We start from the raw sequence: 22884 nt of genomic DNA, 5'->3' as shown, positions 1-22884 counted from the left end.
TAGCTTTATGGGATGCTCATGGACTTTCTAAGTCACCCCTTACTGTTCGGGTTGACAACTGGCACCTGAAAGCACCAATTTGAAGGGAATCAATGGCTGGTACATGGCTGGAGCAGTGAATGGCTGATCAACTGAATGGCCGGCTGAAGGGTGATAAGCCCGCTCAAATCCCATATATGAAACGGAAATGCACCGAAGATGGACACTGTAAGGTACAAAAAGCCTTCCGATACCGCAGTTTGTAATTTAAAAATCAAACTGAATCAAATATAATGTATTCACCTAATAGCCATGTGTAACTGCTACCTAGGTAAGTAAAATCCTATTTAGCCTGAATATTCCCTGTCCACTGTTGCTCTTCACCGCCGGCCAAGATCCATGTCACCTCGGTCATGAATCCCAAGCGCCAAGGCCCTTCTGCCAGGGCAGCTGTGGGGTATCCTTGTTACTTGCTGACGCAACATTACCCCAATAAGGAGTAGCTGTAAGGATTAATAATTACTTACCACTTGCCGCATATCCTTTACGAAGAGTGAGTTGTGGAGATGCCCTTCCCCACGATCTGGAGTATTCCCACCCACCCCGCAAAGACGCGCCTATAGATCGGTACCCCGCGTGGAGAACCCCCTTCCCCCACCGGCTCGTGATGGGGATTGTGGATCTGTTGTAGATTGGCGAAGGGGGCCGAGGTTTCGCGACCGAACCGAGCTATAAAATGGGTTGCGAATCAGCTCCTAAGACGATAGTTACTGAGTGCCACCATCACTGTCACTTCCCGAATGAACAGACCGTTCATTACACCTTGGTCAAGATGGCGCGGTCGGTTTGGAAAACGTGGGGCCTCTGTTGCCTCAGCCTGATGGCTTTGACGACAACAGCTACCCCGGTTTCAATGCCAGCTCTCGCAGCCCGCGACAGCGGCTCCGGGGCTCGCGCCAATGCAACGACGACGCCGAAGCCCCGGATGATCGCCCTGACGGACGTGGTCGGGTCCGACGTCGAGCCCGACGACATGCAGTCCCTGGTCCACCTGCTGTCGGTGGCCGACATATTTCAGATCGACGGCATCGTCGCCGTGACGGGGTGGAACCTCGACGGCAGCACCGAGATGTACCGCGTCTTCGAAGTGATAGACGCGTACGAGAAGGACCTGCCCAACCTCATGAAGCGCAGCGGCCAGACCGCGTTCCTGGACGACGAGACGGACCAGTTCGTGGGGTACTGGCCCAGCGCGGCCCACCTGCGCGGCGTCGTGGCCGAGGGCCAGACCACGCGCGGCATGGGCGGCGTGGGCGACGGCCGGGCGACGAACGGCAGCCGGCTCGTGACCTCGGTTTTCGACCGGGACGATCCGTACGCGAGGCCGGTGTGGGTCTCGTTCTGGGGCAGCGGCAACACGCTGGCCCAGTCGCTCTGGGACGTCCGGAAGGCCCGCCCCGCCGCGGAGGTCGACAAATTCCTGGCTCGGATCCGCGTCTACACCGTCACGGACCAGGACCGCCCCTTCTACCCCAATGACGATTACACCGATGTCCCGAAGACTGCGCAGACCTGGATGCGGAAGACCTTCGGCTCCAAGTTGTTTTATATCTGGAGCGAGACGGCTTGGCGCTACCTCGGTCAGCAGGTGCGGGACAGGTGGCCCCAGTACCAGACCGAGGTCCAGGGCAAGGGGGCCCTGGGCTCCATCTACCCGGACTACAAGTACATCGTCGAGGGCGACACGTCGAGCTGGGTGTATGCCTGGCCGGGCGTGAACGACCCGGAAGACCCGTCGCAGTGGGGCTTCGGGGGCCGGTTCGTAAACGCGCTGTCCTTTGACAACAAGACCCGGGCCTACATGGACGCCCGCGACGACGACGCGGCCGCGCGGTGCAAGGAAGCCATTTCGAGAACCGTGCAGGACCAGATGAACGACTTTGTTTCCCGCATCGAGTGGGCTACAACCGGCAGTGGGAACCGGAACCCAGCGGTGGTGGTGAACGGCGACAGCTCCCACCAGGTCGCTCTAGTGGAGGCGGCTCCGGGGGCTGAGGTGACGATTAGTGGGGAGGGCACCGCGGACCCGGATGGGGACGCGCTGAGCTACGCTTGGTCGCAAGACACGGGCGTGGTGGGCGCCGGGTGGGTCGAGGCCATCGCCTTGGGCGACGCAACGGCGCAGGGTGTACGTTTCGTGGTCCCCGAAGGTGCCGAGGGGAGAGATATCCACCTTATGCTTCGCGTGGTGGATAATGGCGCTCCGGCCCTGGCGACTTGGCGTAGAGTGATTGTGCGGGTGGCGAAGATCTAGAGGGAGAGGACTGCCTGCTCACTGCAAACTCACGGGCCATTCACGTTCTGTTTGGTATGATTAGCATGGGATGGAGTTTATATCGTAGACCATTTAATTGAGAGTAATGCGCCGTAAGGGCAAGAATACAATTACTCAATCAACTGAAAATACAATTGGAATGATTTGAAAAATTGGATTGTTATCTGGGAACAATCGAAATCGAAGTCGGGACCTCCAAAACTAAAAAAACGGACGGGCCCTGCCCGTTTCCTATTTTGCATTCGAGGCATAGGTGCCCTTTACCAGCTGGCCAGTGAACCACGAGGTTGTACTGTATTCCACTCCCCGTGGTCCCCTCGGCCGTGCAACAGCTCCTCCTGCTAAGGTGCTATAAGTGTGAGGGGTTGGACCTCAAAATCCTTATTATGCTGGCTTATCCATCTTCTCAGCTTGCCCCCCGAGTACCTTGCGAGATGGGGGGAGCTACAGAAACTGGAGGCCCTACTCCAGGCTTTCTTCCCACTGGAACATCTGCGCGCCAGTGCAAGAGAAGGCTGCCGACCCAGACGAGCCACTGCTGGGCACTCTTGTGGCAGACATGACAGCTTTGGAACTGAGCACAATCGCTTGGCACCAGGAGCTGTTGTTGCATTATTCCTTCCTCAACTCAGGTAGAACACCGATTGTGACACTTTGGGCAGCCACCTAATTTTCGTCACCTTGCCCGCCGCCTTGCCTGCCGCCTCATTTGGGACTGACAAGGCCAATTCCTCATGAGGGTCATGTTGGTGTTGCGACCTGGAATGGTGAGATACATCTGGTTTCTAGTGAGGAGGATTGTTACCGACTTTCTGTCATTTTTCATCAACATTTGCTTTGATTCATAACAAGTGTCTTGACTCACAAACAGCAGGTTACCTGTTACGTCATAATGCCATACACCTTGTTCCCAACACGTACCAAGACTTAATGTATCGTGCCATGCAGCTTTTGGAGATCGTGAGTTCATTAATTCGTCAGGTATGAAATATGTACATTCGAAGTAAGTTATTAGTAGTAGTAATTGTCCGTACCAAGCTCACGGATCAGCCCCTTCTCCGGCGAGCACACGCAGCCCTCAACTGGCTGTCGCAATGGTGGAGGCAATCGGTATCTCGAACGGGATCAGCACGGACGGGAAGGGAACGCCGAGGTACTTGGTGAAGAGGTAGCTGCCGAGCCGCGTAACCACCACCGTCTCCGTCGCCGTCGTCGTGGCCGCGGGCGCCGTGACGGTCGCCGCCGCCACGCCGCCCGCGCTGCACGCGCGGAAGTACTCCTCGTACGAGCCGCAGTGCCGCGCGGCGTAGGCCGGCATAGCGGTGGGGCGCACCGTCACCGTCCCGTCCAGACCCGTCGCCGTGACGCGGCCGTTGTCGGTCCGCTTCGCACGCGGGGCCGCGGTGGGGGTGGTGGTAGCAGTAATGATGAGGGTTTCCGTGCTGGTGGCGGTGTAGTCGACGAATTGGGACCGGATCGTCTCGGTGACTACGCTGGACGGGGGCGTGACGGTCCACTGGTTCAGGGCCGCGCAGTCGGCGAGGCGGGCGGCGCGGCCGGGGGCTCTTGTGGGGGCCGATATGCCGGCTGAGCATCTGATATTGGTGCAACAGGATTAGCATCGCTTCTGGATCACAACATTGTTGCTTGCTCTGGGAGTCAGCTAACATGAACGAACCTACCTGTCTGCGATGACCACGGATGTCATGGCCGAGCCACTCTCGAACGGCGAGTGCTCGTATTTCGTCGCCGTCGCCACACCCACGAAGAGGATGGCGGCAGATATCGCCTGGCGCCAGGAGAATTGCATGGCTTCGACGGTTCTGTTGGCTTGGGATATGGTCCGGATTGTTGGTTGCAAAGACTCGACGAAGTCTCATCCGAAATTCCCACGGGAATCCTCGAAGTACTAATAGCAAATTTGCCCGTTGCGTGAATTCGCCATCCATCTTGTAAGTCATTCTCTAGTCTGCATGTCTGCATGTCGACTGCTCAAGACCCCTAGTTAGTCTGCAATTTACCATAGCGCCGTGTCTTAGCGTAATTCTGTACACGCTATTGGCGGGTAGAATTGGCTGGCCGGCACTGACAACCCCGTTTTGGATCCGACAAGCCAATCAGGTCTCTAGACTTTGCCAACCCCAGATTAGCTTCGCAGCAACCCCATCTCTCTAGTCAGGCACATCAGCTCCGAAGCCCAGCGCCACGTTTTTGTCCGTCCATTCAGCTGGGTGAGATAGTTGCTGGCCTAGCCGAGTCCAGCCTTCAGCTGCCACCATCCAGGCCCCGATCCAGCTGCTGGTCTACCGGATTGGTGTTCTAGACTCGGCGGCAGTCCGCCCTCTTTTTGCAAAGATGAACTGGCTTATAGCAGTAGTATACCCAAGCCACCAGTCCTGCTAGGGGTTCTTCTGGACCTTCCAAATCTTCTCAGCGATGTCTGTCATACTGCTTGCCTTGCCTGGCTATTTGCCGTTCACGTTAATACTGCTCGCGGTATTATGTTTGATCCGTGCTAAAGCTGCTAACCCTCAGAAGGGGTCTGCCATCGGGCATGATTATCTTATCACGCCGGTGTCGGTCTCGCAGCAGATCCCAGTGCTTGGACACCTTCTACACTACGTGAAAGAGGGTTCTAGCTACTTCACCCAGCTTTGGTAAGTCGAAACTCTTTAATTAAATACCACAAGCATGACTGATGAGTAGACACGAAACAGCCAGTCAACGAAGTTGCCCATTTTCACTATCTGGATTGGGACGGCCAAAGTCACTCTGATACAGCCGGAGCTCGCCAAGTACCTTCCCAAGTTGAAGAATGTCGGCTTGAACCCCCTGGCTTTGGACATGTTCCAAAAGAGCCTGGGGTTCGGCAAACTCTCTTCGACTCTGCTGCGGGAGGCGGACGAGGCGAGCCGGCAGGTTGGAAAGCATGCCTCACGCATGTTTCGCGAGGAGTTCATACCCGGCGTCAGGCTTCGGTACTACGCCGAAACGGTGGATGGTTACATCCAAGCTGACCTGTAAGTTCCTCGAAGCCCCGTTTCATTTAGGGCACGATGCTGACCAAACTCTACAGGAAACAGATCTCGACCCAAGACATCAATATCGAAGACTGGATCTTCAAATGCCTGGTCGGTGCAGTGGGTAAGGTCATCTGGGGAGCCAACGATGGTCCATTTCATGACGAAAGCTTCTTATCACATCTACGGTATGTATATGCATTTCCCAATCCCCTCACAAGCTAATAACGTCGTAACTGACACACACCAGCCACTTCTTACTGAACGTTCGTGCACTCAATAACCCGGCAACGTGGTTCATCGACAAGAGCCTGCTGGAATCCAGGAGGATCGTCCGCGAGCGCCTGACGCAGCTGTCACCTCAGGAACCTCAGGACGAGAAGAGCGACGACGGCTTCTTGAACCGTATCCGCCGGCTGTGCCAGAGCCACGGGGCGCCGGCCGAGGGCTGGACCGACTACCAGCTCCTGCTCATTGCCGGCCTCGGACCCAACATCATGAGCGCGACGACGTGGTACGTCTACCACATCCTCCACGACCAGCACCTGCTGGACTCGGTTCGCCGCGAAATCGATATCGCGCTGGCCGGGAGCGACGACAAGGACGGGACCATGGACCTGTCGGAGATTTCCCAAACGTGTCCCCTCCTGCATGCGACGTGGCTCGAAGTCCTGCGGTTCCACGGCACCTTCCTCGCGGGCCGGTACGTGCGCGAAGACACCACCCTGGCCGACACCTACTTTTTGCCGAAAGGGTCCTACGCCTTGGCGCCCCTCAGACCGCACCACTTTGACCCCGAGATATGGGGCGACGACGCCGACCAGTTCCGACCCGGGCGGTTCTTGAAGGACGGCAAGTTGGACCCGGAGGCGCAGAGGAAACTGCGCGTTTTTGGCCTGTTTGGCACCGTCTGCCCCGGGCGGTTTCTGGCGACTAACATGGCCATCACGGTGGCTATACGGCTCTTCTCCACGCTGGATTTGGCCCCGCGGCCGGGCGAGGAGTTCGTCTTGCCGGGGGAGCGGAAGGATACGGTGGTGGGGATGGCGACGCCCGATCGGGAGGTCGTTATGAGGGTTGCGAGGCGGGCGGGCGTGGTTGAAAGAAAAGTACGAATGGCTTGGAAATCATAATAATTAATCACTATTTATCCGCAACATTGCGGTTCAACTAGGCTGCGAAGAAAAGGGACACTGGGTCCCTCGGTGCGGCCTTTATGGTGACGGCGAAAGCGATGATGCCTACAATTGACTGGCTCTAATCTCTTCTTCCCCGCACAGGGGAATGGGCTTAAGCCGTGTCTCGTTCTCTGGTATCATCGCTCATCACGTCACCCGCAACGGGGGACTCTTCCTTTCGGTGATCTGCAAGTTCGCGTCAGCAGTAGGAATCAGACAGCGTGTCAGGATGTAGATCGATATACGCACTACGATCGCGCCTCTGGAGCAAGACGGCGGCCGTCAGGGTCATGGCGGCGCAGATGATCAAGCCGGCCGTGACGGAGTTGCCCACCAGGAAGCGCGGGGCGTAGTTGGTGTTGTACGTGACCAGGGCGATCCAGGCGTTGAAAGCGTAGCTAATACCAAGCCAGGGTCAGCAATGATGAAGGTCGTTTCCTCCGCGATACGTGCGGCGGCGGCGGTTGCTTCTTACGCGATGGAGTTGGTTGTTCCGAGGATGAACTTGCGCTCGAGGCTGTCTCCGGCACAGTGTTCGTTCACCATGGTCTAGATGAGTTTGGGTGTGTGATTAGTCAGAAGCCGCCTTGATATGGCCAATGGAGTGCGTTTCTGACTTACGAGGAAGATGGGCCCTGACCCTTGAGCAAATCTGAAAGGCATGTCAGTGATTCAACCAATGCGAACGGAGAAGGGCTTAGTTAGCTACCCAGTCATATAGAATGAAGCCCATTTTAGACCGAACGGGACACCGTCCCATATCGCCAGGTTCATAGCCGCGAAGAAGCACACCGTGAGGGAGAAGTAGACAATAGGCGCTCGGATCTGAAGGCCGTCGCTGACCCAACCGTAGGCGAGCGTTGTCACAATGGTAACGGCGTTGGTCACTGTCGGGAAGTTGTTGATCTGAGGTACCGTGTAGCTGTTCTACATGTGAGTACTTGGGCTGCTAACCAGGTGGGGGGTCCGGCAAGATATACTCACCGATTGAGGCTCTTCAGCCAAAGGTTCATGTAGGTCCCGATGTTCTCGCTGCAGATGAAGAACCTAAGCACGGTCAGAAAGGTCCAAATCCGATGCCACATCTAGTCAGTCGGCCGAGACATACGTGTAGTAGGCAGTGTAGACCCAGAAGTGCCACTTCCCCAGGATGCGTTTCAGTCCAACTAATGTAAAGGGCTCATCCAGCTGCTTCCCAGCCCTCTTCATGCGATCCAGTGCCAATTGCTTCTCTTCGGGCGTAAGCCATCGAACTCGGGTATTGCTGGGTAAATCAGGTAGGGCGTAGTATGCTGTCCACAGTGTCAACTTAGCTATTTCAGAGGCCAAATTCGGTTACCTACCCCAGATAGCCATTGGGAGTGTGATGATGCCGTCGAATATAAACAACCACCTCCATCCAGATAGGCCTCCGACCCCATTCATACCTGTATATAGCGCTGCTTGCTGACCGAGTGTTAGTGGGCTTCATTTCGTGGGTGACGAGCCTCTGACATACCAAATAACCACTGAACATAGACCCGATGAAAGCCGATGCGAAGAAAATGCATGCTCTCTTCCCAAGTTCTATAGAATTGGCCGAGTTAGTAGGGTTCATATGCAGCGTTATCGGACATGGCGATACGCACCGTAATTTGTGTACCAACCCCCGAGAACTGTGTGCACTGCAGGGTAGAAAGTCCCCTCAGCCAGCCCAACCTGTGAACTATGATGTCAGCGACGGTGTCATATGGCCGACGTCTCTCTGACTCACGAAGAAGCGGCATGCATATAAATGGTGCGAGGTCTGCACAGTCGCGGTGGCAAACGTCACGAGTACCCATAGTAGCTCCCAAGTTGGGCACCAGACAGAGATACGGACTGATGAATAGGAAATTGTCAGCCTTGGCCAAGGTCAAGAGAGATCTTGACATACCCCTGGTGCAGATTATCTGAGATGGGATCTGGGAGATGACATAGCCTCTGGTTTCCAGTCATGACGGTTAGTAACAGCCCAGTGGCTTTTGCCTCACTCAATACTGTGCTCACATGGTCCACATGGTGGTGAAGGTTTGATACTCATTACCGACGACATTGAGCTCCTCCTTCATGCCGGAGACATATGCATTGGCTACCAGATGAATTTAGCATGGTATCAATGCAGAGGTCCGAGGTGAAGAGGCGAGAAACGTACCGACGTTGTTTTGGTTCAAATTCTTGCTGAAATAAGCCAGTCCGGCCCAGGTCAAGATGTAGAAATCAATCTTCGAAATGAATCGGCGTTCCTCGGGGCTTCTGTCCAAAGAATCCCAAACCAGTTCTCGAAACCGCCTGCGCACGGATTTCTTCTCTTGGGTATCCTGAGACACGTCGACAGGTACATGATTGGTTGCGGAAACCGATGATTCCTTGAAAGACGTTCCCATATTGAGTAGTTGAGATGGTCGAATGATTGCAGAAACGTAGGTTAGTTCTCAAAAAGAACAATAGATACTTTGAAGTTCGGAAGGAAATCGGAATTCTTCGTCGCTTCGGGGTCAACATACCGTCGGATAGCCGCGACCGATACTCGGGCATGAGCCAAGGAACGAATATCATAATCTTACCACCAAAACACCGGGATTAATGACACCATCGGCCGGGAAGGTTGAGGTGCGGCGAGAACCCTTGTCCATTGGCCAATCGCACGTGCATGATAACGGCGTGCGCCTTCAGTACCCCAAAGCACGCCATCAACACTGGGCCCGCATCGAGGCCCCCATACAAACCGACGGCATTGCGCTGGCGGATATGTCATAATAGGCACCCCGCACAGCTCGAGATTTGAAAGAGTCCGAGGTGATACTCAGAAATAGCTTTGAACACATTGACGTCCTGCACCTGAATGCTGCACAATTGCCATCATGTCTCCTTCTAGAACAGCAGAGGCTCTCGCCCCTTACGAGTACCCCAGAGAGACTCAGGAACAACGTATGCGTGGTCGTTCCTGGACTTGTTGGCCTGGCTAACGAGAAACAAAAGTACTATATGCGAATCTCGAGGCCCTTGACATCTCCAAGATGGAGAAGCCAGAAGGGAAGGCAGCTCTAGCGAAGCAGGTCCTGTCCTTTATCAACACGAATGGTTTGTGAATAAACAGAGCCATCATGTTCTCGCCCTAACTAAATCCACACTCTCTGCTCAAAGGCTTCTTTCTGGTAACCGGTCACGAGTTCTCCGATGAAGAGATCCGCAGGCAGTACGCCCTCTGCCGGGACGTGTTCGACCTGCCCCTGGAAGAGCGGCGCCGGTTCGCCTGCGACACGGCCAGGGGCGACTTCAGGGGCTACAAGGAGCGTGCCAACGACAAGGACATTGTGGAGATGTACAACATCCCCAAGTTCACCCCGGAGCACGAGCGGCCCCACCCCCAGCTCGTCCTCGATCACCTCGACGAGATCAGGGACTTCTCGCGCCGGATCCACGACAACCTTCTATTGCCCCTTCTCCGCCTCTTCGCCTACGTTCTCGAGCTGGACGACGAGGACTTCTTCGTGCGGCGCCATCGGTACGAGGCCGAGGGGCTCGAGTACCTGCGCTACATGAAATACCACCCGCGCTCCGCGGAGGCGGACGCCGAAACGGGCAACATCTGGACGCCCGGCCACTCCGACTACAACACCCTCACCTTCCTGTTCCACCAGCCCGTCGCGTCGCTGCAGGTGCAGACGCCCGAGGGCCAGTGGCGGTACGTCCGGTCGCGGCCCGGCGCCGTCGTCGTCAACATTGCCGACGCGCTCGAGTTCTTCAGCGGGGGCTACCTCAAGAGCACCATCCACCGCGTCGTGCGGCCGCCCCCGGACCAGGCCGACAGGCCGCGCCTCAGTCTGATCTACTTTGCGCGACCCGAGGCCAAGGTGGTGCTCAGGCCGGTATCGAGCCCGTTGCTCCGGCGGCTTGGGTTGCAGGCGCAGACGGAGACGTTTACGCATGATGTTACGGCTGAAGGTAAGATGTGTATTTGGCAGGATTCATTATCTTGGCCTGTCAGTAGAGTGGTGCTATGCTAACGATGGCTGATGTGCAGAATGGGCGCGCGCGAGGATTGCGAAAGATCATAAGTTCAGAGTGGGCGAGGTCAAGACAAGAGAGGGTGAGATAATTGCTGGTGTGAGCCAGAAGTTCTACGACTGAGCTTCAAGGGGGTGGAGAGTCAAAGTCGGGCCACTGGTTGGTTCAAATGAGGTAGTAGAGTGAATGGAGAAGTGAGACCTTAACCAACTTCTGTTTCTGTGAGGGTAATTGGGTATGTGACGAAGAAATATGACATAGGTGATATGCCGCATGGGGCAGTGCACTCTTACGACGAGGCTTGGAGAACAGAGGTGCTGAGAACGGCTTTGAGAAAGTCGGGCGCTGGAGTGCATACACGTACATTAGGCCAAATAAATATTGCAGATGATTATGTCAGCTCTGGTGAGACTTCTGTATACTGGTTGGCTAGGTAGACGGCGGACTGCTGCAGATTCACTGAATCGTATAATTTGGAAGAGAACTGCAGATTGCCGTGGCCTTCGAGAACATGAATTCTGGGATCAAGCGCTGTCACATCCAGCTCATGCCATGTCGCGACCATCATCGGTTTACACTGCACTTTCGAAACCAGATTCTATCAGGCTTCTGAAGCTTAACCCCGCTTCGAATAAAAGCATGCCCCTCGTGGGATCACTCGTCGATACAACGCTGCGCGAGTGTCGCGACGACCTGTTCAACCGATATACGGCCATTTCGTACGTGTGGGGGGACCCACTGCCAACTGATACATTGGCGGTTGGCAATAATTGTGAAGCATTAGGGGTTGCCACGAATCTCGCGAAAGCGCTCCGCAATGTCCGTCACCCATCGCAGACTCTAATGCTTTGGGTTGATGCCATCTGTATAAATCAGGTGGACCTGACTGAGCGCGCCAACCAAGTTCGCTTCATGGGCACCATTTACTCCTGGGCCGCATCTACTATTATATACCTAGGGTCACCAAAGACGGGTGTCGAAGTGTTATTCGACGCGGCCCATGCTGAACACTCGAAGCACCTTGGAATGGAAGAAAACGGGCAAGGAGGTAACGGGGCCGAGAAAGAGGAAGATAAGGATCAGACCGCACACGACCAATCCTCTGGCGAAGGGGTAAGCGCCAAAAAAAGCCGCCTAGCCCTGATCGACGCAATTGGGACATTTTGCTCTTACACATGGTTTGGGCGCTCGTGGGTCTTCCAGGAGCTGCTATTCTCCCATGATCCCTGCGTGCAGTGCGGTCAGCTGCGAGCGCGTTGGACAGAGCTTTTAGATATTCTTGGGAACGCGCGCTCGGGATATCGAGGGAGTGACGTGGCGGCAGTCAGCAAGTTGCCACTCGCCATGGATGAAAAATTACGGATGAGATCCTACGGCAGCCAGACCATGTTGGACCTCATCCGTACGCGCGCGGGAAGCCATGCTACGGATCCACGAGATTACTTCTTTTCCCTGATGGGTTTGGCGACCGACCGGAATAAGGTCCATTTGTATCTCAAGGTCGATTATCGCCTGTCTGTCCGAGATATTTATGTGGCAGCCGCTACCTACGTCCTAGATACTGTCGGCCTGCATCAATACCTTCGCACTCACCTCACATTTTCGTCACCTTTGACACCGAACCCGTCGTTACGGGGAGCTTTGCCTGGCTGGGTCTTAGATTGGTCACTCAGGACACCGTGGATGCCGGAGGTGTCGGAAAAGCCAGGTTTAGAAGATAGCCCGTTATCGTCCTCGGACACCATGGTCTGCAAAGGCAAACTGACACTGCCCATGGTTGAGGCATCGACCACGTCCAGTGGGCGAATTGAACAAATAAGTGCTGTTTTGCCCCCTAAGTCCGATCTTTTGATCGCGCAGACGGGGTACACTGATGATTCAGATATGGCCCCGTACCATTTCTGGTCCGAATGGATCTATCCACTAATATCCGACATGGCAGACGAAGCACGCGGGCCATGGTCCACCCGCTATACTGCAGAGTATCACGCGACGATGGCTGAATGGTATCTAATGTGTGTTGGGCGTGCAACCCGTCACGAGACGAGAGAGTACCGTCTGGCGAGGATCCGGAGCGAGGAATCCATCTTCATCATTCATATGGTGCCTGCAAGTGCGGCAGTGGATGATGTCATCTTCGCCGCGATTGAGCTGGTCGATTCTGTGAGATTCTTCAAGAAGAGCTATGATAGGGTTGGCATTACCAACGGTGACACGGCCGCGAAATGCTGTATTGTCGGGCGCCCCCTGCATTGCAATGACAAAGAGGACGATGCACTGATCTCGAAGCACATGGCCGACGTATGCTGGAATAGACTGCAAGACGGTCTAGGGCATATATCAAGCGGTGATCTGGTCAAGTGCTTTGACGATGTTCGGCATTTCGAATTTGTTGGCCTCAGTCAAGCTCCGAGAAGCTTGCCTACATGGCAACTCGGGGTTTACACGATAGTCAGTGGCGTTGCTGTAATTCACTAATGCTTAGTACAACATATACAGCAACTTGACTCTAGTCTGTTGTTTCTAAGTTGCTGAAGTCAATAGTAGATCTACTCAGATATGGCATACTCTGAAGATAAAGAACTGGTGTGTACGCCTTGCTCGGGTTACCACATGCAGCCCAGTTGGTAGACTTGCGCTCGTGAGTGGGGTCTCTTGTCGTCTGGAGGGCGTGTGGGCCAAGCCAGAACAAGAACAGCCCACCTAGAACTTCCCGCCCGGCTGGACCCCGCCAACTGCGCCCTGGATTTCTACTTTTTTTTGTTTAGTGCCCGCGCCTGCCCTACGGTCGCTGTTGGTCGATTCCATGACTTTGATCGCATAACAAACTTGTTCTTGTCCGACAAAATTTGCATACCAGCCAGCAGATAAATACCAGCAATGGCCGGCGACGCAGCTGAAACACCGCGCGCGAAGAAGCAATGCCTCGGAGCCGACTGCGACAAGGATGCTGGTGATCTGCAGTGCCCGACATGCCTGAAGCTCGGCGTCAAAGACAGCTTCTTCTGCTCCCAAGACTGCTTCAAGAAGAGCTGGGTATGATTTGCCAAACGCCGCAATGCGAAGTACAGGAACTGACGGGTCGCATGCCTCAAGAGTCAACATAAGGCACTCCACAAGTCCGCCCAAGGCAAGCCTCAAGACGCTTTCATCCACAGAATCATAACCCCGGGGCTTGTCTCTGACCCGGACCCAATTACAGGCCACTTCAATCCTTTCCCGACTTTCACCTTCCCTCCCGGCACCGTCCGCCCGGTATACCCTCTGTCGCCGAGGCGCATCGTCCCCAAGTCGATCCCCCACCCCGACTGGTCCGAGACTGGCATCCCGAGAGCCGAGAACCGCTTGAGCAGAACCAAGATCGACCTCCTCGATGCGAAAGCCCAAGATGCGATGCGCAAAGTCTGCAAGCTATCGCGCGAGGTTCTGGACATCACAGCCGCAGCTATCAAGCCTGGGGTGTCTTCCGACTACCTCGACGAAATCTGCCATAATGCATGCGTCGAGCGGAATGTGAGCGCGATCCGACCCTTCAACTCCGTTTGCCTCTAACTCCAGATACAGTCTTACCCTTCTCCGTTGAACTACAACAACTTCCCGAAATCGCTCTGCATATCGGTCAACGAAGTCATTTGCCACGGCATCCCAGACCAGCGAGTCCTCCGCGACGGCGACATCGTCAACCTCGACATTTCCCTGTACCACGAGGGCTACCATGCCGATCTGAACGAAACATATTACGTCGGCGATAAGGCCAAGGCGAACCCAGATGCGGTCAGGGTGATTGAGACAACACGGGAAGCTCTGGACAAGGCGATAGCGATCGTCAAGCCTGGCACGCCCATCCGAGAGTTTGGCCGTGTCATTGAAGAGCACGCAAAGTCCCGGGGCTGCAGCGTCATCGCTACATGGGGCGGTCATGGCATACACACCGAGTTCCACCCGCCGCCCTGGATCCCGCACTATGCCAAGAACAAGGCTGTAGGCATCTGCAAGCCGGGCATGGCCTTCACCATTGAGCCAATCCTCACGGTCGGCAAACCGCGCGAGGTCTACTGGCCGGACAAGTGGACCAATGCGACCGTGGACGGCAAGCTGAATGCGCAATTCGGTACGTGCACGAAGAACTCCTTATCTTATGACCTTATCAGCTGACATGCATCCAGAACATACCCTGCTCGTTACTGAAACCGGAGTTGAGGTTTTGACGGCGCGAACTGCTAGCTCTCCTGGGGGTCCAATCCCGCTCCTGACCAGTCCCAATGGAGCCGCGGATGCCGATGGCACGTCTAAACCGTAGATCGGCATGGTGTCGCAACTACGATGAGCCAAATGAAGCGGCACATGGGGTGACCATAATAGATCAGATTCAATACAGACGGCCGTTGGGCGCATCGCTTACGCCACGAAGATACCCCGGGCCATGCCCCAATTCCATATCTCAATACGATAGGCGCAGGAGGGGGAATTTGCATACTTAAGATCCCGGTGCCTGCCATCAGCAAATCATTGGAGGGGCGGTTGACGAACGCGAGGATCCGGGGCTGACTCGAGGTTGGCCGAGAAGCCGCTTCATCTTCTGCAGTGCAACAGCCAACATCTATGTAGACGACCTAGTGGATGGGTGGATGCTGGCATGTGCGTGAAGACAGCATCTTCACGGAATTGTCGGTGCTTGTCGCAGCCGTCCATTTCGCTGCGCAATGGCGGCCTCCTGCCCCACCCACGACCGTGATTGTTTCGCCGCACCGGGAAATCGTGGTAGAACACCGCTGTAGTCGGCTTCCTGTTGATTGCGCGGGCATTGATGCGTGATGTCCTGTGGCGTTCCAGCCCTTGTGTCTCTGGGACCAATCCAGTCGTTGATGGTCTGGATGGGCGATTGACGAGGTCTCTGTAGCCCATCGTCCAGCAACCCTCGCCAAAACCCATCGAAGTGCTGACTGCCTCACGGGTGTGGATTCCCCTTACCCACCACACCCACCAGCAGAAGATTTGCAAGGAGCCAAGTTTCAAACAACCATGTGAAAATCGGCTGATTGCGGATCGCTCGCAGAAACCCTTGCCCCTTGTGGCCATCTAAGCGAGTCGACCACGCCCCCAATTGAGATTGTCATGAGCCTCCGTCAATGCTCCCACTCCAGACCAAACAAAAACATCTGCAGGATTTGTTCAACATGGTAACCATTCGCAGATCTCCTCTGCGTATTCAATCATGACGCCGGTTTTCGCCCTCTGGGCTTGGGTTCTTTCGCATCTGCTGCTGGTCTCGCCCCTCGTCGGCGCCACTGCGGCTCCTCCGCCGTCCTCGTCGCTCGGGAACACGATTGAGGCGGACCTCATCTTCCCGCACGCGGGGGGCCGCTACGCCAACTCGCCGCATGGCGTCCCGATCGTCATCGGCATCCAGAACGCCGACGCTGCCGCCCGCTTCGGATTCCAGCTGCGTTGGCAGCTGAAGGAGGCGCCGGATCGCCGCGGGGAGGTGTCGGTCCAGGTCGGCGGCGGCGCGTACCCGCCGCTGTCGCCCTTCGACCAGGCGACGGACGTCAACGCGACGAGGCCGCTTCCCCCCTGGGTCACCACCGCCAAGACCACGGGGCCGTTGAGACCGGGCAACTACACCTTTACGTGGGGCTTGGGCCTCGTGCCCTACTGCGACTTCGGCGGCAACAAGACTACGTACGAATATGGCCATGCGGCATGGCGGGGGTCTCTTCCCTTCACCATCGTCGGCGATAACGAGGTCGCCATGCCTCCGCCCCTCTCTCTCATATCCGGGAATAAGGTCAGCAGCAACCGAGGTGGCGCTGCACTGGGAGGAGAAAAGGGAAAGGGAAAGGGCAACGGGACCGACAGCAGCGGCGACGCCAACTGTCCGAACCTCATGGGGGTGGTGAGCTACGTATCCACGGCGCCCTGGAGCCGCGCCGCGGCGACGCAGACGCACCCCGCCGACCCTCGCTGGCACCGGGTGCTCGAGGCCACGACGGGCGTCTGCGCCGTGACGGCGCGGGCTACCTTCACGCCGGGCCCGTGCCGCGCCACCGTCGATCCCGCGTTCGAGACGAGCGTGTTCAATCTTATGGGCTGGCCGCTGCCGACACCGTCGACGGTTACTACTACGACTACGACGACGCCATCGAGGCCGGCGATGAAAACATCGATGAGACCCACGATGACACCCACGTCGACGGCTAAGTCGACACCCACATTGGCACCGACGATGACTCCCATGTTGACACCGACGTCGACACCGACGATGACATCCATGACAACACCAGCTCCGGAGAGGAAGGGCATGAACAACCACAGCACCAACATGGAAGATACCGCAACAGTACCGCCAGTGGCGGGTAACGTTGCCACAGGTCCTGGCCCTGCGGCCCCGATGGACCCTGCTATGTTGCCCCCGGGATTTGTTAGCTTGGGGGCATCATTGACAGGTCCATCCAGCCAATACCTCGCGCTTGCGCATGCGATGTTCGCATTACTTCTATTCTACATTTAATTACCCCTTAATAATCACATTACCGTTACACACTCCACTGACATGCTACAATCGATCTTGGCATACAACTTGTTGAACTGAAGTCACCAATTATCCTTGTCTTTAGTCAGTATTGTATTCATCGTATTGCATGCCACTGGGACCAATTAAAGTTATCGGAATCGGCGGTCTATCTCTCGCTGTACTGTACAGTGTAGTCCTTCCTGCAGACGATGCCCTCCATCTCCTTGTCCGACTTGCGGAGGATGAACTCCTCGCTGTTGGAGTCGGGCGTTGACTTCGTGCTCTCGGAATAGAATGCAGCCGCCGAGTGCGTATAGCCGTGGTGCGACACTCTTCGATGCTGCTGCTGCTGTTCCCGCCGCGCAGGTACAGGTACTCCCTTACGGTCGCGTCCGGCCCTATTAGTGGCCGGCGAACTGGTCTCGCTGTTGGTGCGGCTCTCCCCCACGCCGACCCCGGAGTCGCGATCCGCCTCCAGGTACTTGGTCTGCAGCTCGAACTCGTCGACGTTGAGGCTCCCCAGCCGCGTCCGCCGCTTCGTGGCGCTGCTGCCGATGGTCTGGAGGCCATACTTGCCGCCCGCGGCCGCCGTCTTGGTTGTACTGGGGGTACGACTGGGCGGACGTCGAGTTGAGCTTGAGGACGCGGCCCAGCAGGGGGCGCAGGAACTGGGCGCAGGCGGCGATGATGCCGATGTTGAGTTGGAGGCTAAATAGCTGGTCAGTGAAAGGACGGGGCCGAGTGGATGGTGGCGGGTGGTGTTGCTGAGGAAGACTTACTTTTGCCAGAAGTGCACCCAATAGTCGCTGCAGAAGTCGACGTTAGTGACGGCAACACTTCCCCACATCATTGGGTCGACTTACAAGGTGTTGTCCGGGCTGCCTCCGGTTGTCAACATGAAGATGGCCTTGCAGACTCCTGCAGCAATCGAGCTAGGCGGTTAGCATAGGCTTCTTGTCAGCGAGTAAGTAGGTTCGACTTACAAGTATCCCAAGTTGAGGATGGCTATCACGTAGAGCCGTAACCGGAGCTTCATCTTCAGGTTCCAGACAATGGGAATGGGAAGGACACCCAGGCATATATCGGTGAAGATATTACATGCTGTCGTGTATGTGCAGTCAGCATTGACATTGGCAGCAAGATATGGGTGAATAGAAAACGTACATATGTTCCAGTATGTGAGGTTCAGGAACAGATTGAAGTCGAAACATCTCGGATCAAAGGGGTTCATCCACTGAAACTCCCACCAGCCCGAGTACGGCTTGCAGTAGGTAAAGAGGACTACTGTGGCCTGTATGGTGTAGAGTACCACAAACACGATCACAGCGTATAACGAATACTTGTACCACTTAAGCTCTCTGTTGAGTCGCATTAGACTGAGAGCCATCGAGATCCTCAAGAAGCCCATGGCAAAGCCATCCGTCATGACAGTTTTCCAGAAACTGATATGCTCGAAATGCACGCGCTGCTCGGGCGGTATGACAAGTCCATGGCGCCCGAGTCCGTATGGGACCTGGAGGCACAGGCATATCCACGAACCAAGAGCGATGAGCTGGTGACATATTGTGTCAGTACGCGGGGTTATTGGTGGCTAAAACTGAGAAGGAACTTGAAAACGCACGACTGAAAGGATAATGAAGCCATCGTCAAGACCAAACGACTTGACCATGAACGCTCGGACATAGGTACGCAACGCCACGAACGTCAAGGCGATGAAGTGGAAGACGGCCACGACACCGACGATCCGACCGGCATTGCTGGCCTTAGCGTAATCGGACTCGGGATCGATCTGTGGAGGAGGAGGGGACATAGAGGGGTCCATGAGGCCGCGTTGGTGCACTGGTAAAAAGAAGGGTTTTGTTCGATCTCAGGCAAGTAACATACTATATCCTCTGCGAGTCACCTGTCATGATCCTCCTTGATGGCTGTTTTGCGGGTGCGTGTAAGTTCTCATGTAAGGAAAGGGGATGTCGCACATGGCAATCCTGAGTCCACGATAGTGTGGGAACATTAAAATGTTTAAGACAGATGCCACCAAATGGGAAACCTAGAATGGCCAACAGAACGTGAGCTGTTTAATCCGAATCTCGATATACTTATATCCGATCACATACTAACGCAGGGAAATATGTAAGCGAAGAGATAGTGATCACAAATATGCATGAAGTATCCGTACCTGGTTGCATTTTAGTTGCTGCGCGCTCGTTACCGAAATCATTTCGTCTCCCTTTTTCTTCCCTTTCAAGGCTCGACGCCATGGTCCCCCCCAGTGGTACTACACACCTGCCTTAGGCCAGTCCAATAGTCTGCCTGAAAAGATGCCATAATCCTCCCAAGAACCGGTTCGCTCCAGGGGGTCAAATTACGTGTTCTGGCCTGCATATGGTGACGGCGGCCCGTCGTCAAACCTTGGCCTGCACCTCACGCAACAAACAGGCAATCCTGTCATGCAGTGCTACGCTCCAGCATCTTGGTTCAGGCTGGATGAAACACTGTTTGCAGCGTGGCGCGTGGTGTGGTGACATTTCCTTGATCGAATCAGGAAGGAGGGCAAGAATTTGCAAGAATTTGCAACAAGTGCGGTTCTGGTTCACGTTCCAGAATCCACGATTCAAGCCTCTCTTCATCTTGTAACAAAGACGAACACTGCCGCCAGTGCCGCGCCAAGGGTTAAATATCTCTGGTAGCATGAACGATCCAATAATAGGTTGCAGGTCACCCCCGGCTATCTCGATATCTTGCGTGGCGCAAGTGATTCAGTTGACTCCGTGCAGGAATTGAGGCTTCGAGAGGGGGCTTGTATCGACTGCATGTGAGTCGATCCAGATATTTCTCCCTTCAGCAAATGTGACAATCAAGACATAACCTGCCAATCACTTCACCAAAGCAATATCCACCTCTGGTCGTGCCCGGCTCCCCGTCATGATCTAATGGGTCGGTCGCGGGTAAAAACAAGAAGGATCCTTGACCCGAGGACCGCAAAACGAACTTCTCTCTGTCTGTCAAAGTTTGGAAAAGGAATGGATTTCGGGCTTTGTCCTGATCGGAGCGTTGCATCGGCCCTGCGAGGTCGTATCTGCCCCGTAAGGCTATTCTCCTCTCGGTAATTTCCCCAGATGTTATGGGCCGCTGATTGGCAGGACCATGAACAGAACCATGAGCAGGGGCCAGTTCCGGCGTGCCGGGCGCCCTGGATACTTGGCATTGCGACTCACACCAACTCGTTCTCCTCGGCGGCCGATGACCACAAAGGGCAGTCTGTTCGTTCACTGCTTGCAAATTCTCGTTTCCCTCTAGAGAATGGTCCGTTGATCGTTACGATCGGGGAGCGGACTTGATAGCGGGTCTCCTCAAGGGACGCAGGGACGGGTATTTCGCTTGGCTCACAGGGCGCACCATTGCTTGCGCCTTACGCGCCTTGGCCATGGCCATGGCCATGGCCCCCCGTGGGGCTCGGAACAATAACTCGGGTGAACAAGAAGGTGTGGAACGAGAATCTCCACACTCTGGACGACATTGCCCGTTAGCCGGCAGTTCAAGTCAAATTATTTGGTTCTTTCCGGCCTCGACTTCCCAAACCAAATCCAGGTGCAGACAGATAGATTCAGGCAAGCCCAAAGTCCGGAGAATGGTCGGCAACTTCGAACCTAGCGGGTGTCCAGATCAGGGCTGATTGGTGTGGGGATTGTGACTGTGCCGCAGCATATCAACGTACCCTGCCTCTATCCTGCATCATGCAAATTTCCGATCGGCGTGTTGCCATCCTGCGGCGTGTAAACATGGATCTCTCGATGGGTTCCGTCTGCATCGCCAGCCCCTTCCCTCAGTCACCGAAACTAGATTCTCCCCGTTTGCCTCGGTAGAAGATCCCTCGGAAACAAACCAAGGGACGGGACGCAACAGTCCCGGGTTCTCCTTCCCCCCTTTCCATGCACATTTGGCTAAATAAAACCCAACCGCCATTGGCTGTACGACGATCTCCCCCTCTCATCGCCAGCCGCATGAATTCTTGCTGCAGGTCGCTCACATTCCGCGTCGATCACGTGTGAACCCCAACTGTAGATCAAGATTCGCCTTGGTGTGGTTGTCACTCGTTTTGTCTCAGATTTCTCTTTCATATCAGTCTTCATGCAGAACCTCAAGATGAAGTCGATCGTCGGCCTCCTGGCTACATCCTTCGTCGCAGATGCCGCGGCTGGGTTATGCTCCAAGGGAGATAATGTTGAGCGCGATGTTGTCGTGATTGGTGGTGGTGCCGCCGGTGCGCATGCGGCTGTTTGGCTGCGTGACCACGACAAGACGGTCGCCTTGGTGGAAAAGGAGGATACTCTGGTAAGGCTCCTATTTATCTCTTTCCCCTCCACCCTCCGCGAAAACCGATCATTGGTTCGAGGACCCGTGCTCGGAGTTCCGAGTACTGTACCGGGAACTCCGAACGCTGTACCAACAGCTCCGAGTGGCGCGCCAGCAACTCCGAAGCACTGTACCCGGAACTCCGTGCATGTACCAAGAATGCCGACGTCGACTCTACCCCGAACCCCGCTGACAATAACTTCCTCCAGGGCGGCCACACGTCAGTTTACCGCGATCCCGCCACAGGCACGCCCATCAATGTGGGCGTGCAGGCGTGGATGGAGTACAAGGACACCTTCGACTTCGTGACGCGCATGGGCGTCTCGACCAACGGCTCGATGCACTTCGCCTCCCTGACCAGCAAGTTCGTCGACTTCCAGACGGGGCAGCTGGTCGACGGCTACGCCGCCCCCACCGACGACGCCAAGTTCGCCGCGCTGCAGGTCTACCTCGACGCCTGCGAGAAATACGAGGACATGCTGCTGCCCGGCTTCTTCAACTTCCCGGACCCGGCCCAGATCCCCGAGGACCTGCTCATGCCCTTCGGTCAGTTCGTAGACAAGTACGGCATCGCCACCGCCGTGCCGCAGCTCTGGCAGTCCACCGTCCAGGGCGTCGGCAACTTCATGGACGTGCCCACCATGTACATCATGCAGGCCTCGCCCGCCCCCATGGTCCGCGCCCTGCTCGGAAAGGGCGCCGCCGCCGTGCCGCCCTCGGGCAACTTACACGAGCTGTTTGAGCGCATCGAGGAGTTCCTCGGCGACGACGTGCAGTACTCGAGCCAGGCCGTGGTTTCGACCCGCACCGAGGACGACGGCGTCTCCGTCACCATCCAGAGCAACGTCGATAACACCAACTGCACCATCAACGCCAAGCGCCTGCTCATCGCCATCGAGCCCACCGCCGCCAACATGGCCCCCTTCGACCTCGAGGACGCCGAGCGCGACGTGTTCGACAAGCTGGGCTACACCACCGTCTACGCCGGCATCGTCCGCCACCCCTCCCTGAAGGTCGGCACCTCGTACGGCAACACCCTCCCTGCCGCCGCGCCGGCCAACTACACCGTCTACCCGCTCCCCGCGCAGGTCGGCCGCTTCGACTACCTGGACATGACGTCCGACATGTTCTCCTTCACCGCCGTGGGCAAGGACACCGACACGCCCGCCAGCATGCGGGCGCTGATCGGCCAGACCATCGAGGGCATGGTTTCGACGGGCGTGGCCGATGCCTCCGCCGGTCCGCAAGCCGAGGTCGAGTTCCCGGCTTTCGCGGACCACGGCCTGATGCATTCGCGCGTCTCGGCCGAGGAGCTGCGGGGCGGGTTCATTCAGCGGCAGCTCGGGTTGCAGGGCAAGCGGTCGACTTGGTATACGGGCGCGGCGTTTACGTCGGCTTTCTCGACGGTGTTGTGGGAGTATAACAATGTGTTGTTGCCGGATGTTGTTAAGGGGATCTAGATTATTTCGAAGGAAA

The 22884-nt window shown here is 56.0% G+C and overlaps 10 protein-coding genes across 10 annotated transcripts; 6 read left to right on the top strand and 4 right to left on the bottom strand.

The window, feature by feature from the left end:
* Positions 1 to 811: 811 nt before the first annotated feature.
* Positions 812 to 2293, top strand: PG985_011464 (uncharacterized protein; the record flags this gene model as incomplete). Its single annotated transcript, XM_066831231.1, has 1 exon — positions 812 to 2293. One exon carries the CDS (start codon positions 812 to 814, stop codon positions 2291 to 2293), a length of 1482 nt encoding a protein of 493 aa, XP_066681913.1.
* A 1099-nt stretch (positions 2294 to 3392) lies between these two features.
* Positions 3393 to 4124, bottom strand: PG985_011463 (uncharacterized protein; the record flags this gene model as incomplete). The annotated part of the gene is made up of 2 exons (XM_066831230.1): positions 3393 to 3909; positions 3997 to 4124. 2 exons carry the CDS (start codon positions 4122 to 4124, stop codon positions 3393 to 3395), a joined length of 645 nt encoding a protein of 214 aa, XP_066681912.1.
* A 626-nt stretch (positions 4125 to 4750) lies between these two features.
* PG985_011462 (uncharacterized protein) lies at positions 4751 to 6467 on the top strand (the record flags this gene model as incomplete). Its single annotated transcript, XM_066831229.1, has 4 exons — positions 4751 to 4971; positions 5032 to 5334; positions 5391 to 5522; positions 5585 to 6467. 4 exons carry the CDS (start codon positions 4751 to 4753, stop codon positions 6465 to 6467), a joined length of 1539 nt encoding a protein of 512 aa, XP_066681911.1.
* A 157-nt stretch (positions 6468 to 6624) lies between these two features.
* PG985_011461 (pantothenate protein) lies at positions 6625 to 8917 on the bottom strand (the record flags this gene model as incomplete). The annotated part of the gene is made up of 11 exons (XM_066831228.1): positions 6625 to 6698; positions 6762 to 6910; positions 6988 to 7061; positions 7134 to 7164; positions 7222 to 7434; positions 7497 to 7559; positions 7621 to 7804; positions 7856 to 7958; positions 8141 to 8474; positions 8541 to 8622; positions 8686 to 8917. The coding sequence occupies 11 exons, from the start codon at positions 8915 to 8917 to the stop codon at positions 6625 to 6627; spliced, it is 1539 nt and encodes a 512-aa protein (XP_066681910.1).
* Positions 8918 to 9394: 477 nt separating this feature from the next.
* Positions 9395 to 10664, top strand: PG985_011460 (uncharacterized protein; the record flags this gene model as incomplete). Its single annotated transcript, XM_066831227.1, has 4 exons — positions 9395 to 9461; positions 9513 to 9614; positions 9678 to 10478; positions 10558 to 10664. 4 exons carry the CDS (start codon positions 9395 to 9397, stop codon positions 10662 to 10664), a joined length of 1077 nt encoding a protein of 358 aa, XP_066681909.1.
* Positions 10665 to 11897: 1233 nt separating this feature from the next.
* PG985_011459 (uncharacterized protein) lies at positions 11898 to 12316 on the bottom strand (the record flags this gene model as incomplete). The annotated part of the gene is made up of 2 exons (XM_066831226.1): positions 11898 to 12057; positions 12135 to 12316. The coding sequence occupies 2 exons, from the start codon at positions 12314 to 12316 to the stop codon at positions 11898 to 11900; spliced, it is 342 nt and encodes a 113-aa protein (XP_066681908.1).
* Positions 12317 to 13421: 1105 nt separating this feature from the next.
* Positions 13422 to 14841, top strand: PG985_011458 (peptidase M24- structural domain-containing protein; the record flags this gene model as incomplete). The annotated part of the gene is made up of 4 exons (XM_066831225.1): positions 13422 to 13577; positions 13638 to 14054; positions 14106 to 14652; positions 14708 to 14841. The coding sequence occupies 4 exons, from the start codon at positions 13422 to 13424 to the stop codon at positions 14839 to 14841; spliced, it is 1254 nt and encodes a 417-aa protein (XP_066681907.1).
* Positions 14842 to 15756: 915 nt separating this feature from the next.
* Positions 15757 to 17052, top strand: PG985_011457 (uncharacterized protein; the record flags this gene model as incomplete). Its single annotated transcript, XM_066831224.1, has 1 exon — positions 15757 to 17052. The coding sequence occupies one exon, from the start codon at positions 15757 to 15759 to the stop codon at positions 17050 to 17052; it is 1296 nt and encodes a 431-aa protein (XP_066681906.1).
* A 169-nt stretch (positions 17053 to 17221) lies between these two features.
* On the bottom strand, positions 17222 to 18877 carry PG985_011456 (uncharacterized protein; the record flags this gene model as incomplete). Its single annotated transcript, XM_066831223.1, has 6 exons — positions 17222 to 17657; positions 17835 to 17861; positions 17919 to 17987; positions 18039 to 18156; positions 18220 to 18607; positions 18677 to 18877. The coding sequence occupies 6 exons, from the start codon at positions 18875 to 18877 to the stop codon at positions 17222 to 17224; spliced, it is 1239 nt and encodes a 412-aa protein (XP_066681905.1).
* A 2306-nt stretch (positions 18878 to 21183) lies between these two features.
* PG985_011455 (uncharacterized protein) lies at positions 21184 to 22868 on the top strand (the record flags this gene model as incomplete). The annotated part of the gene is made up of 2 exons (XM_066831222.1): positions 21184 to 21387; positions 21618 to 22868. The coding sequence occupies 2 exons, from the start codon at positions 21184 to 21186 to the stop codon at positions 22866 to 22868; spliced, it is 1455 nt and encodes a 484-aa protein (XP_066681904.1).
* Positions 22869 to 22884: the final 16 nt, after the last annotated feature.

The sequence above is a fragment of the Apiospora marii genome (genome assembly GCF_038362585.1).
Source record: "Apiospora marii strain CBS 49790 chromosome Unknown utg000007l_segment0_segment0, whole genome shotgun sequence".
Taxonomy (NCBI): domain Eukaryota; kingdom Fungi; phylum Ascomycota; class Sordariomycetes; order Amphisphaeriales; family Apiosporaceae; genus Apiospora; species Apiospora marii.
This window is presented reverse-complemented; position numbering and strand designations above follow the sequence as displayed.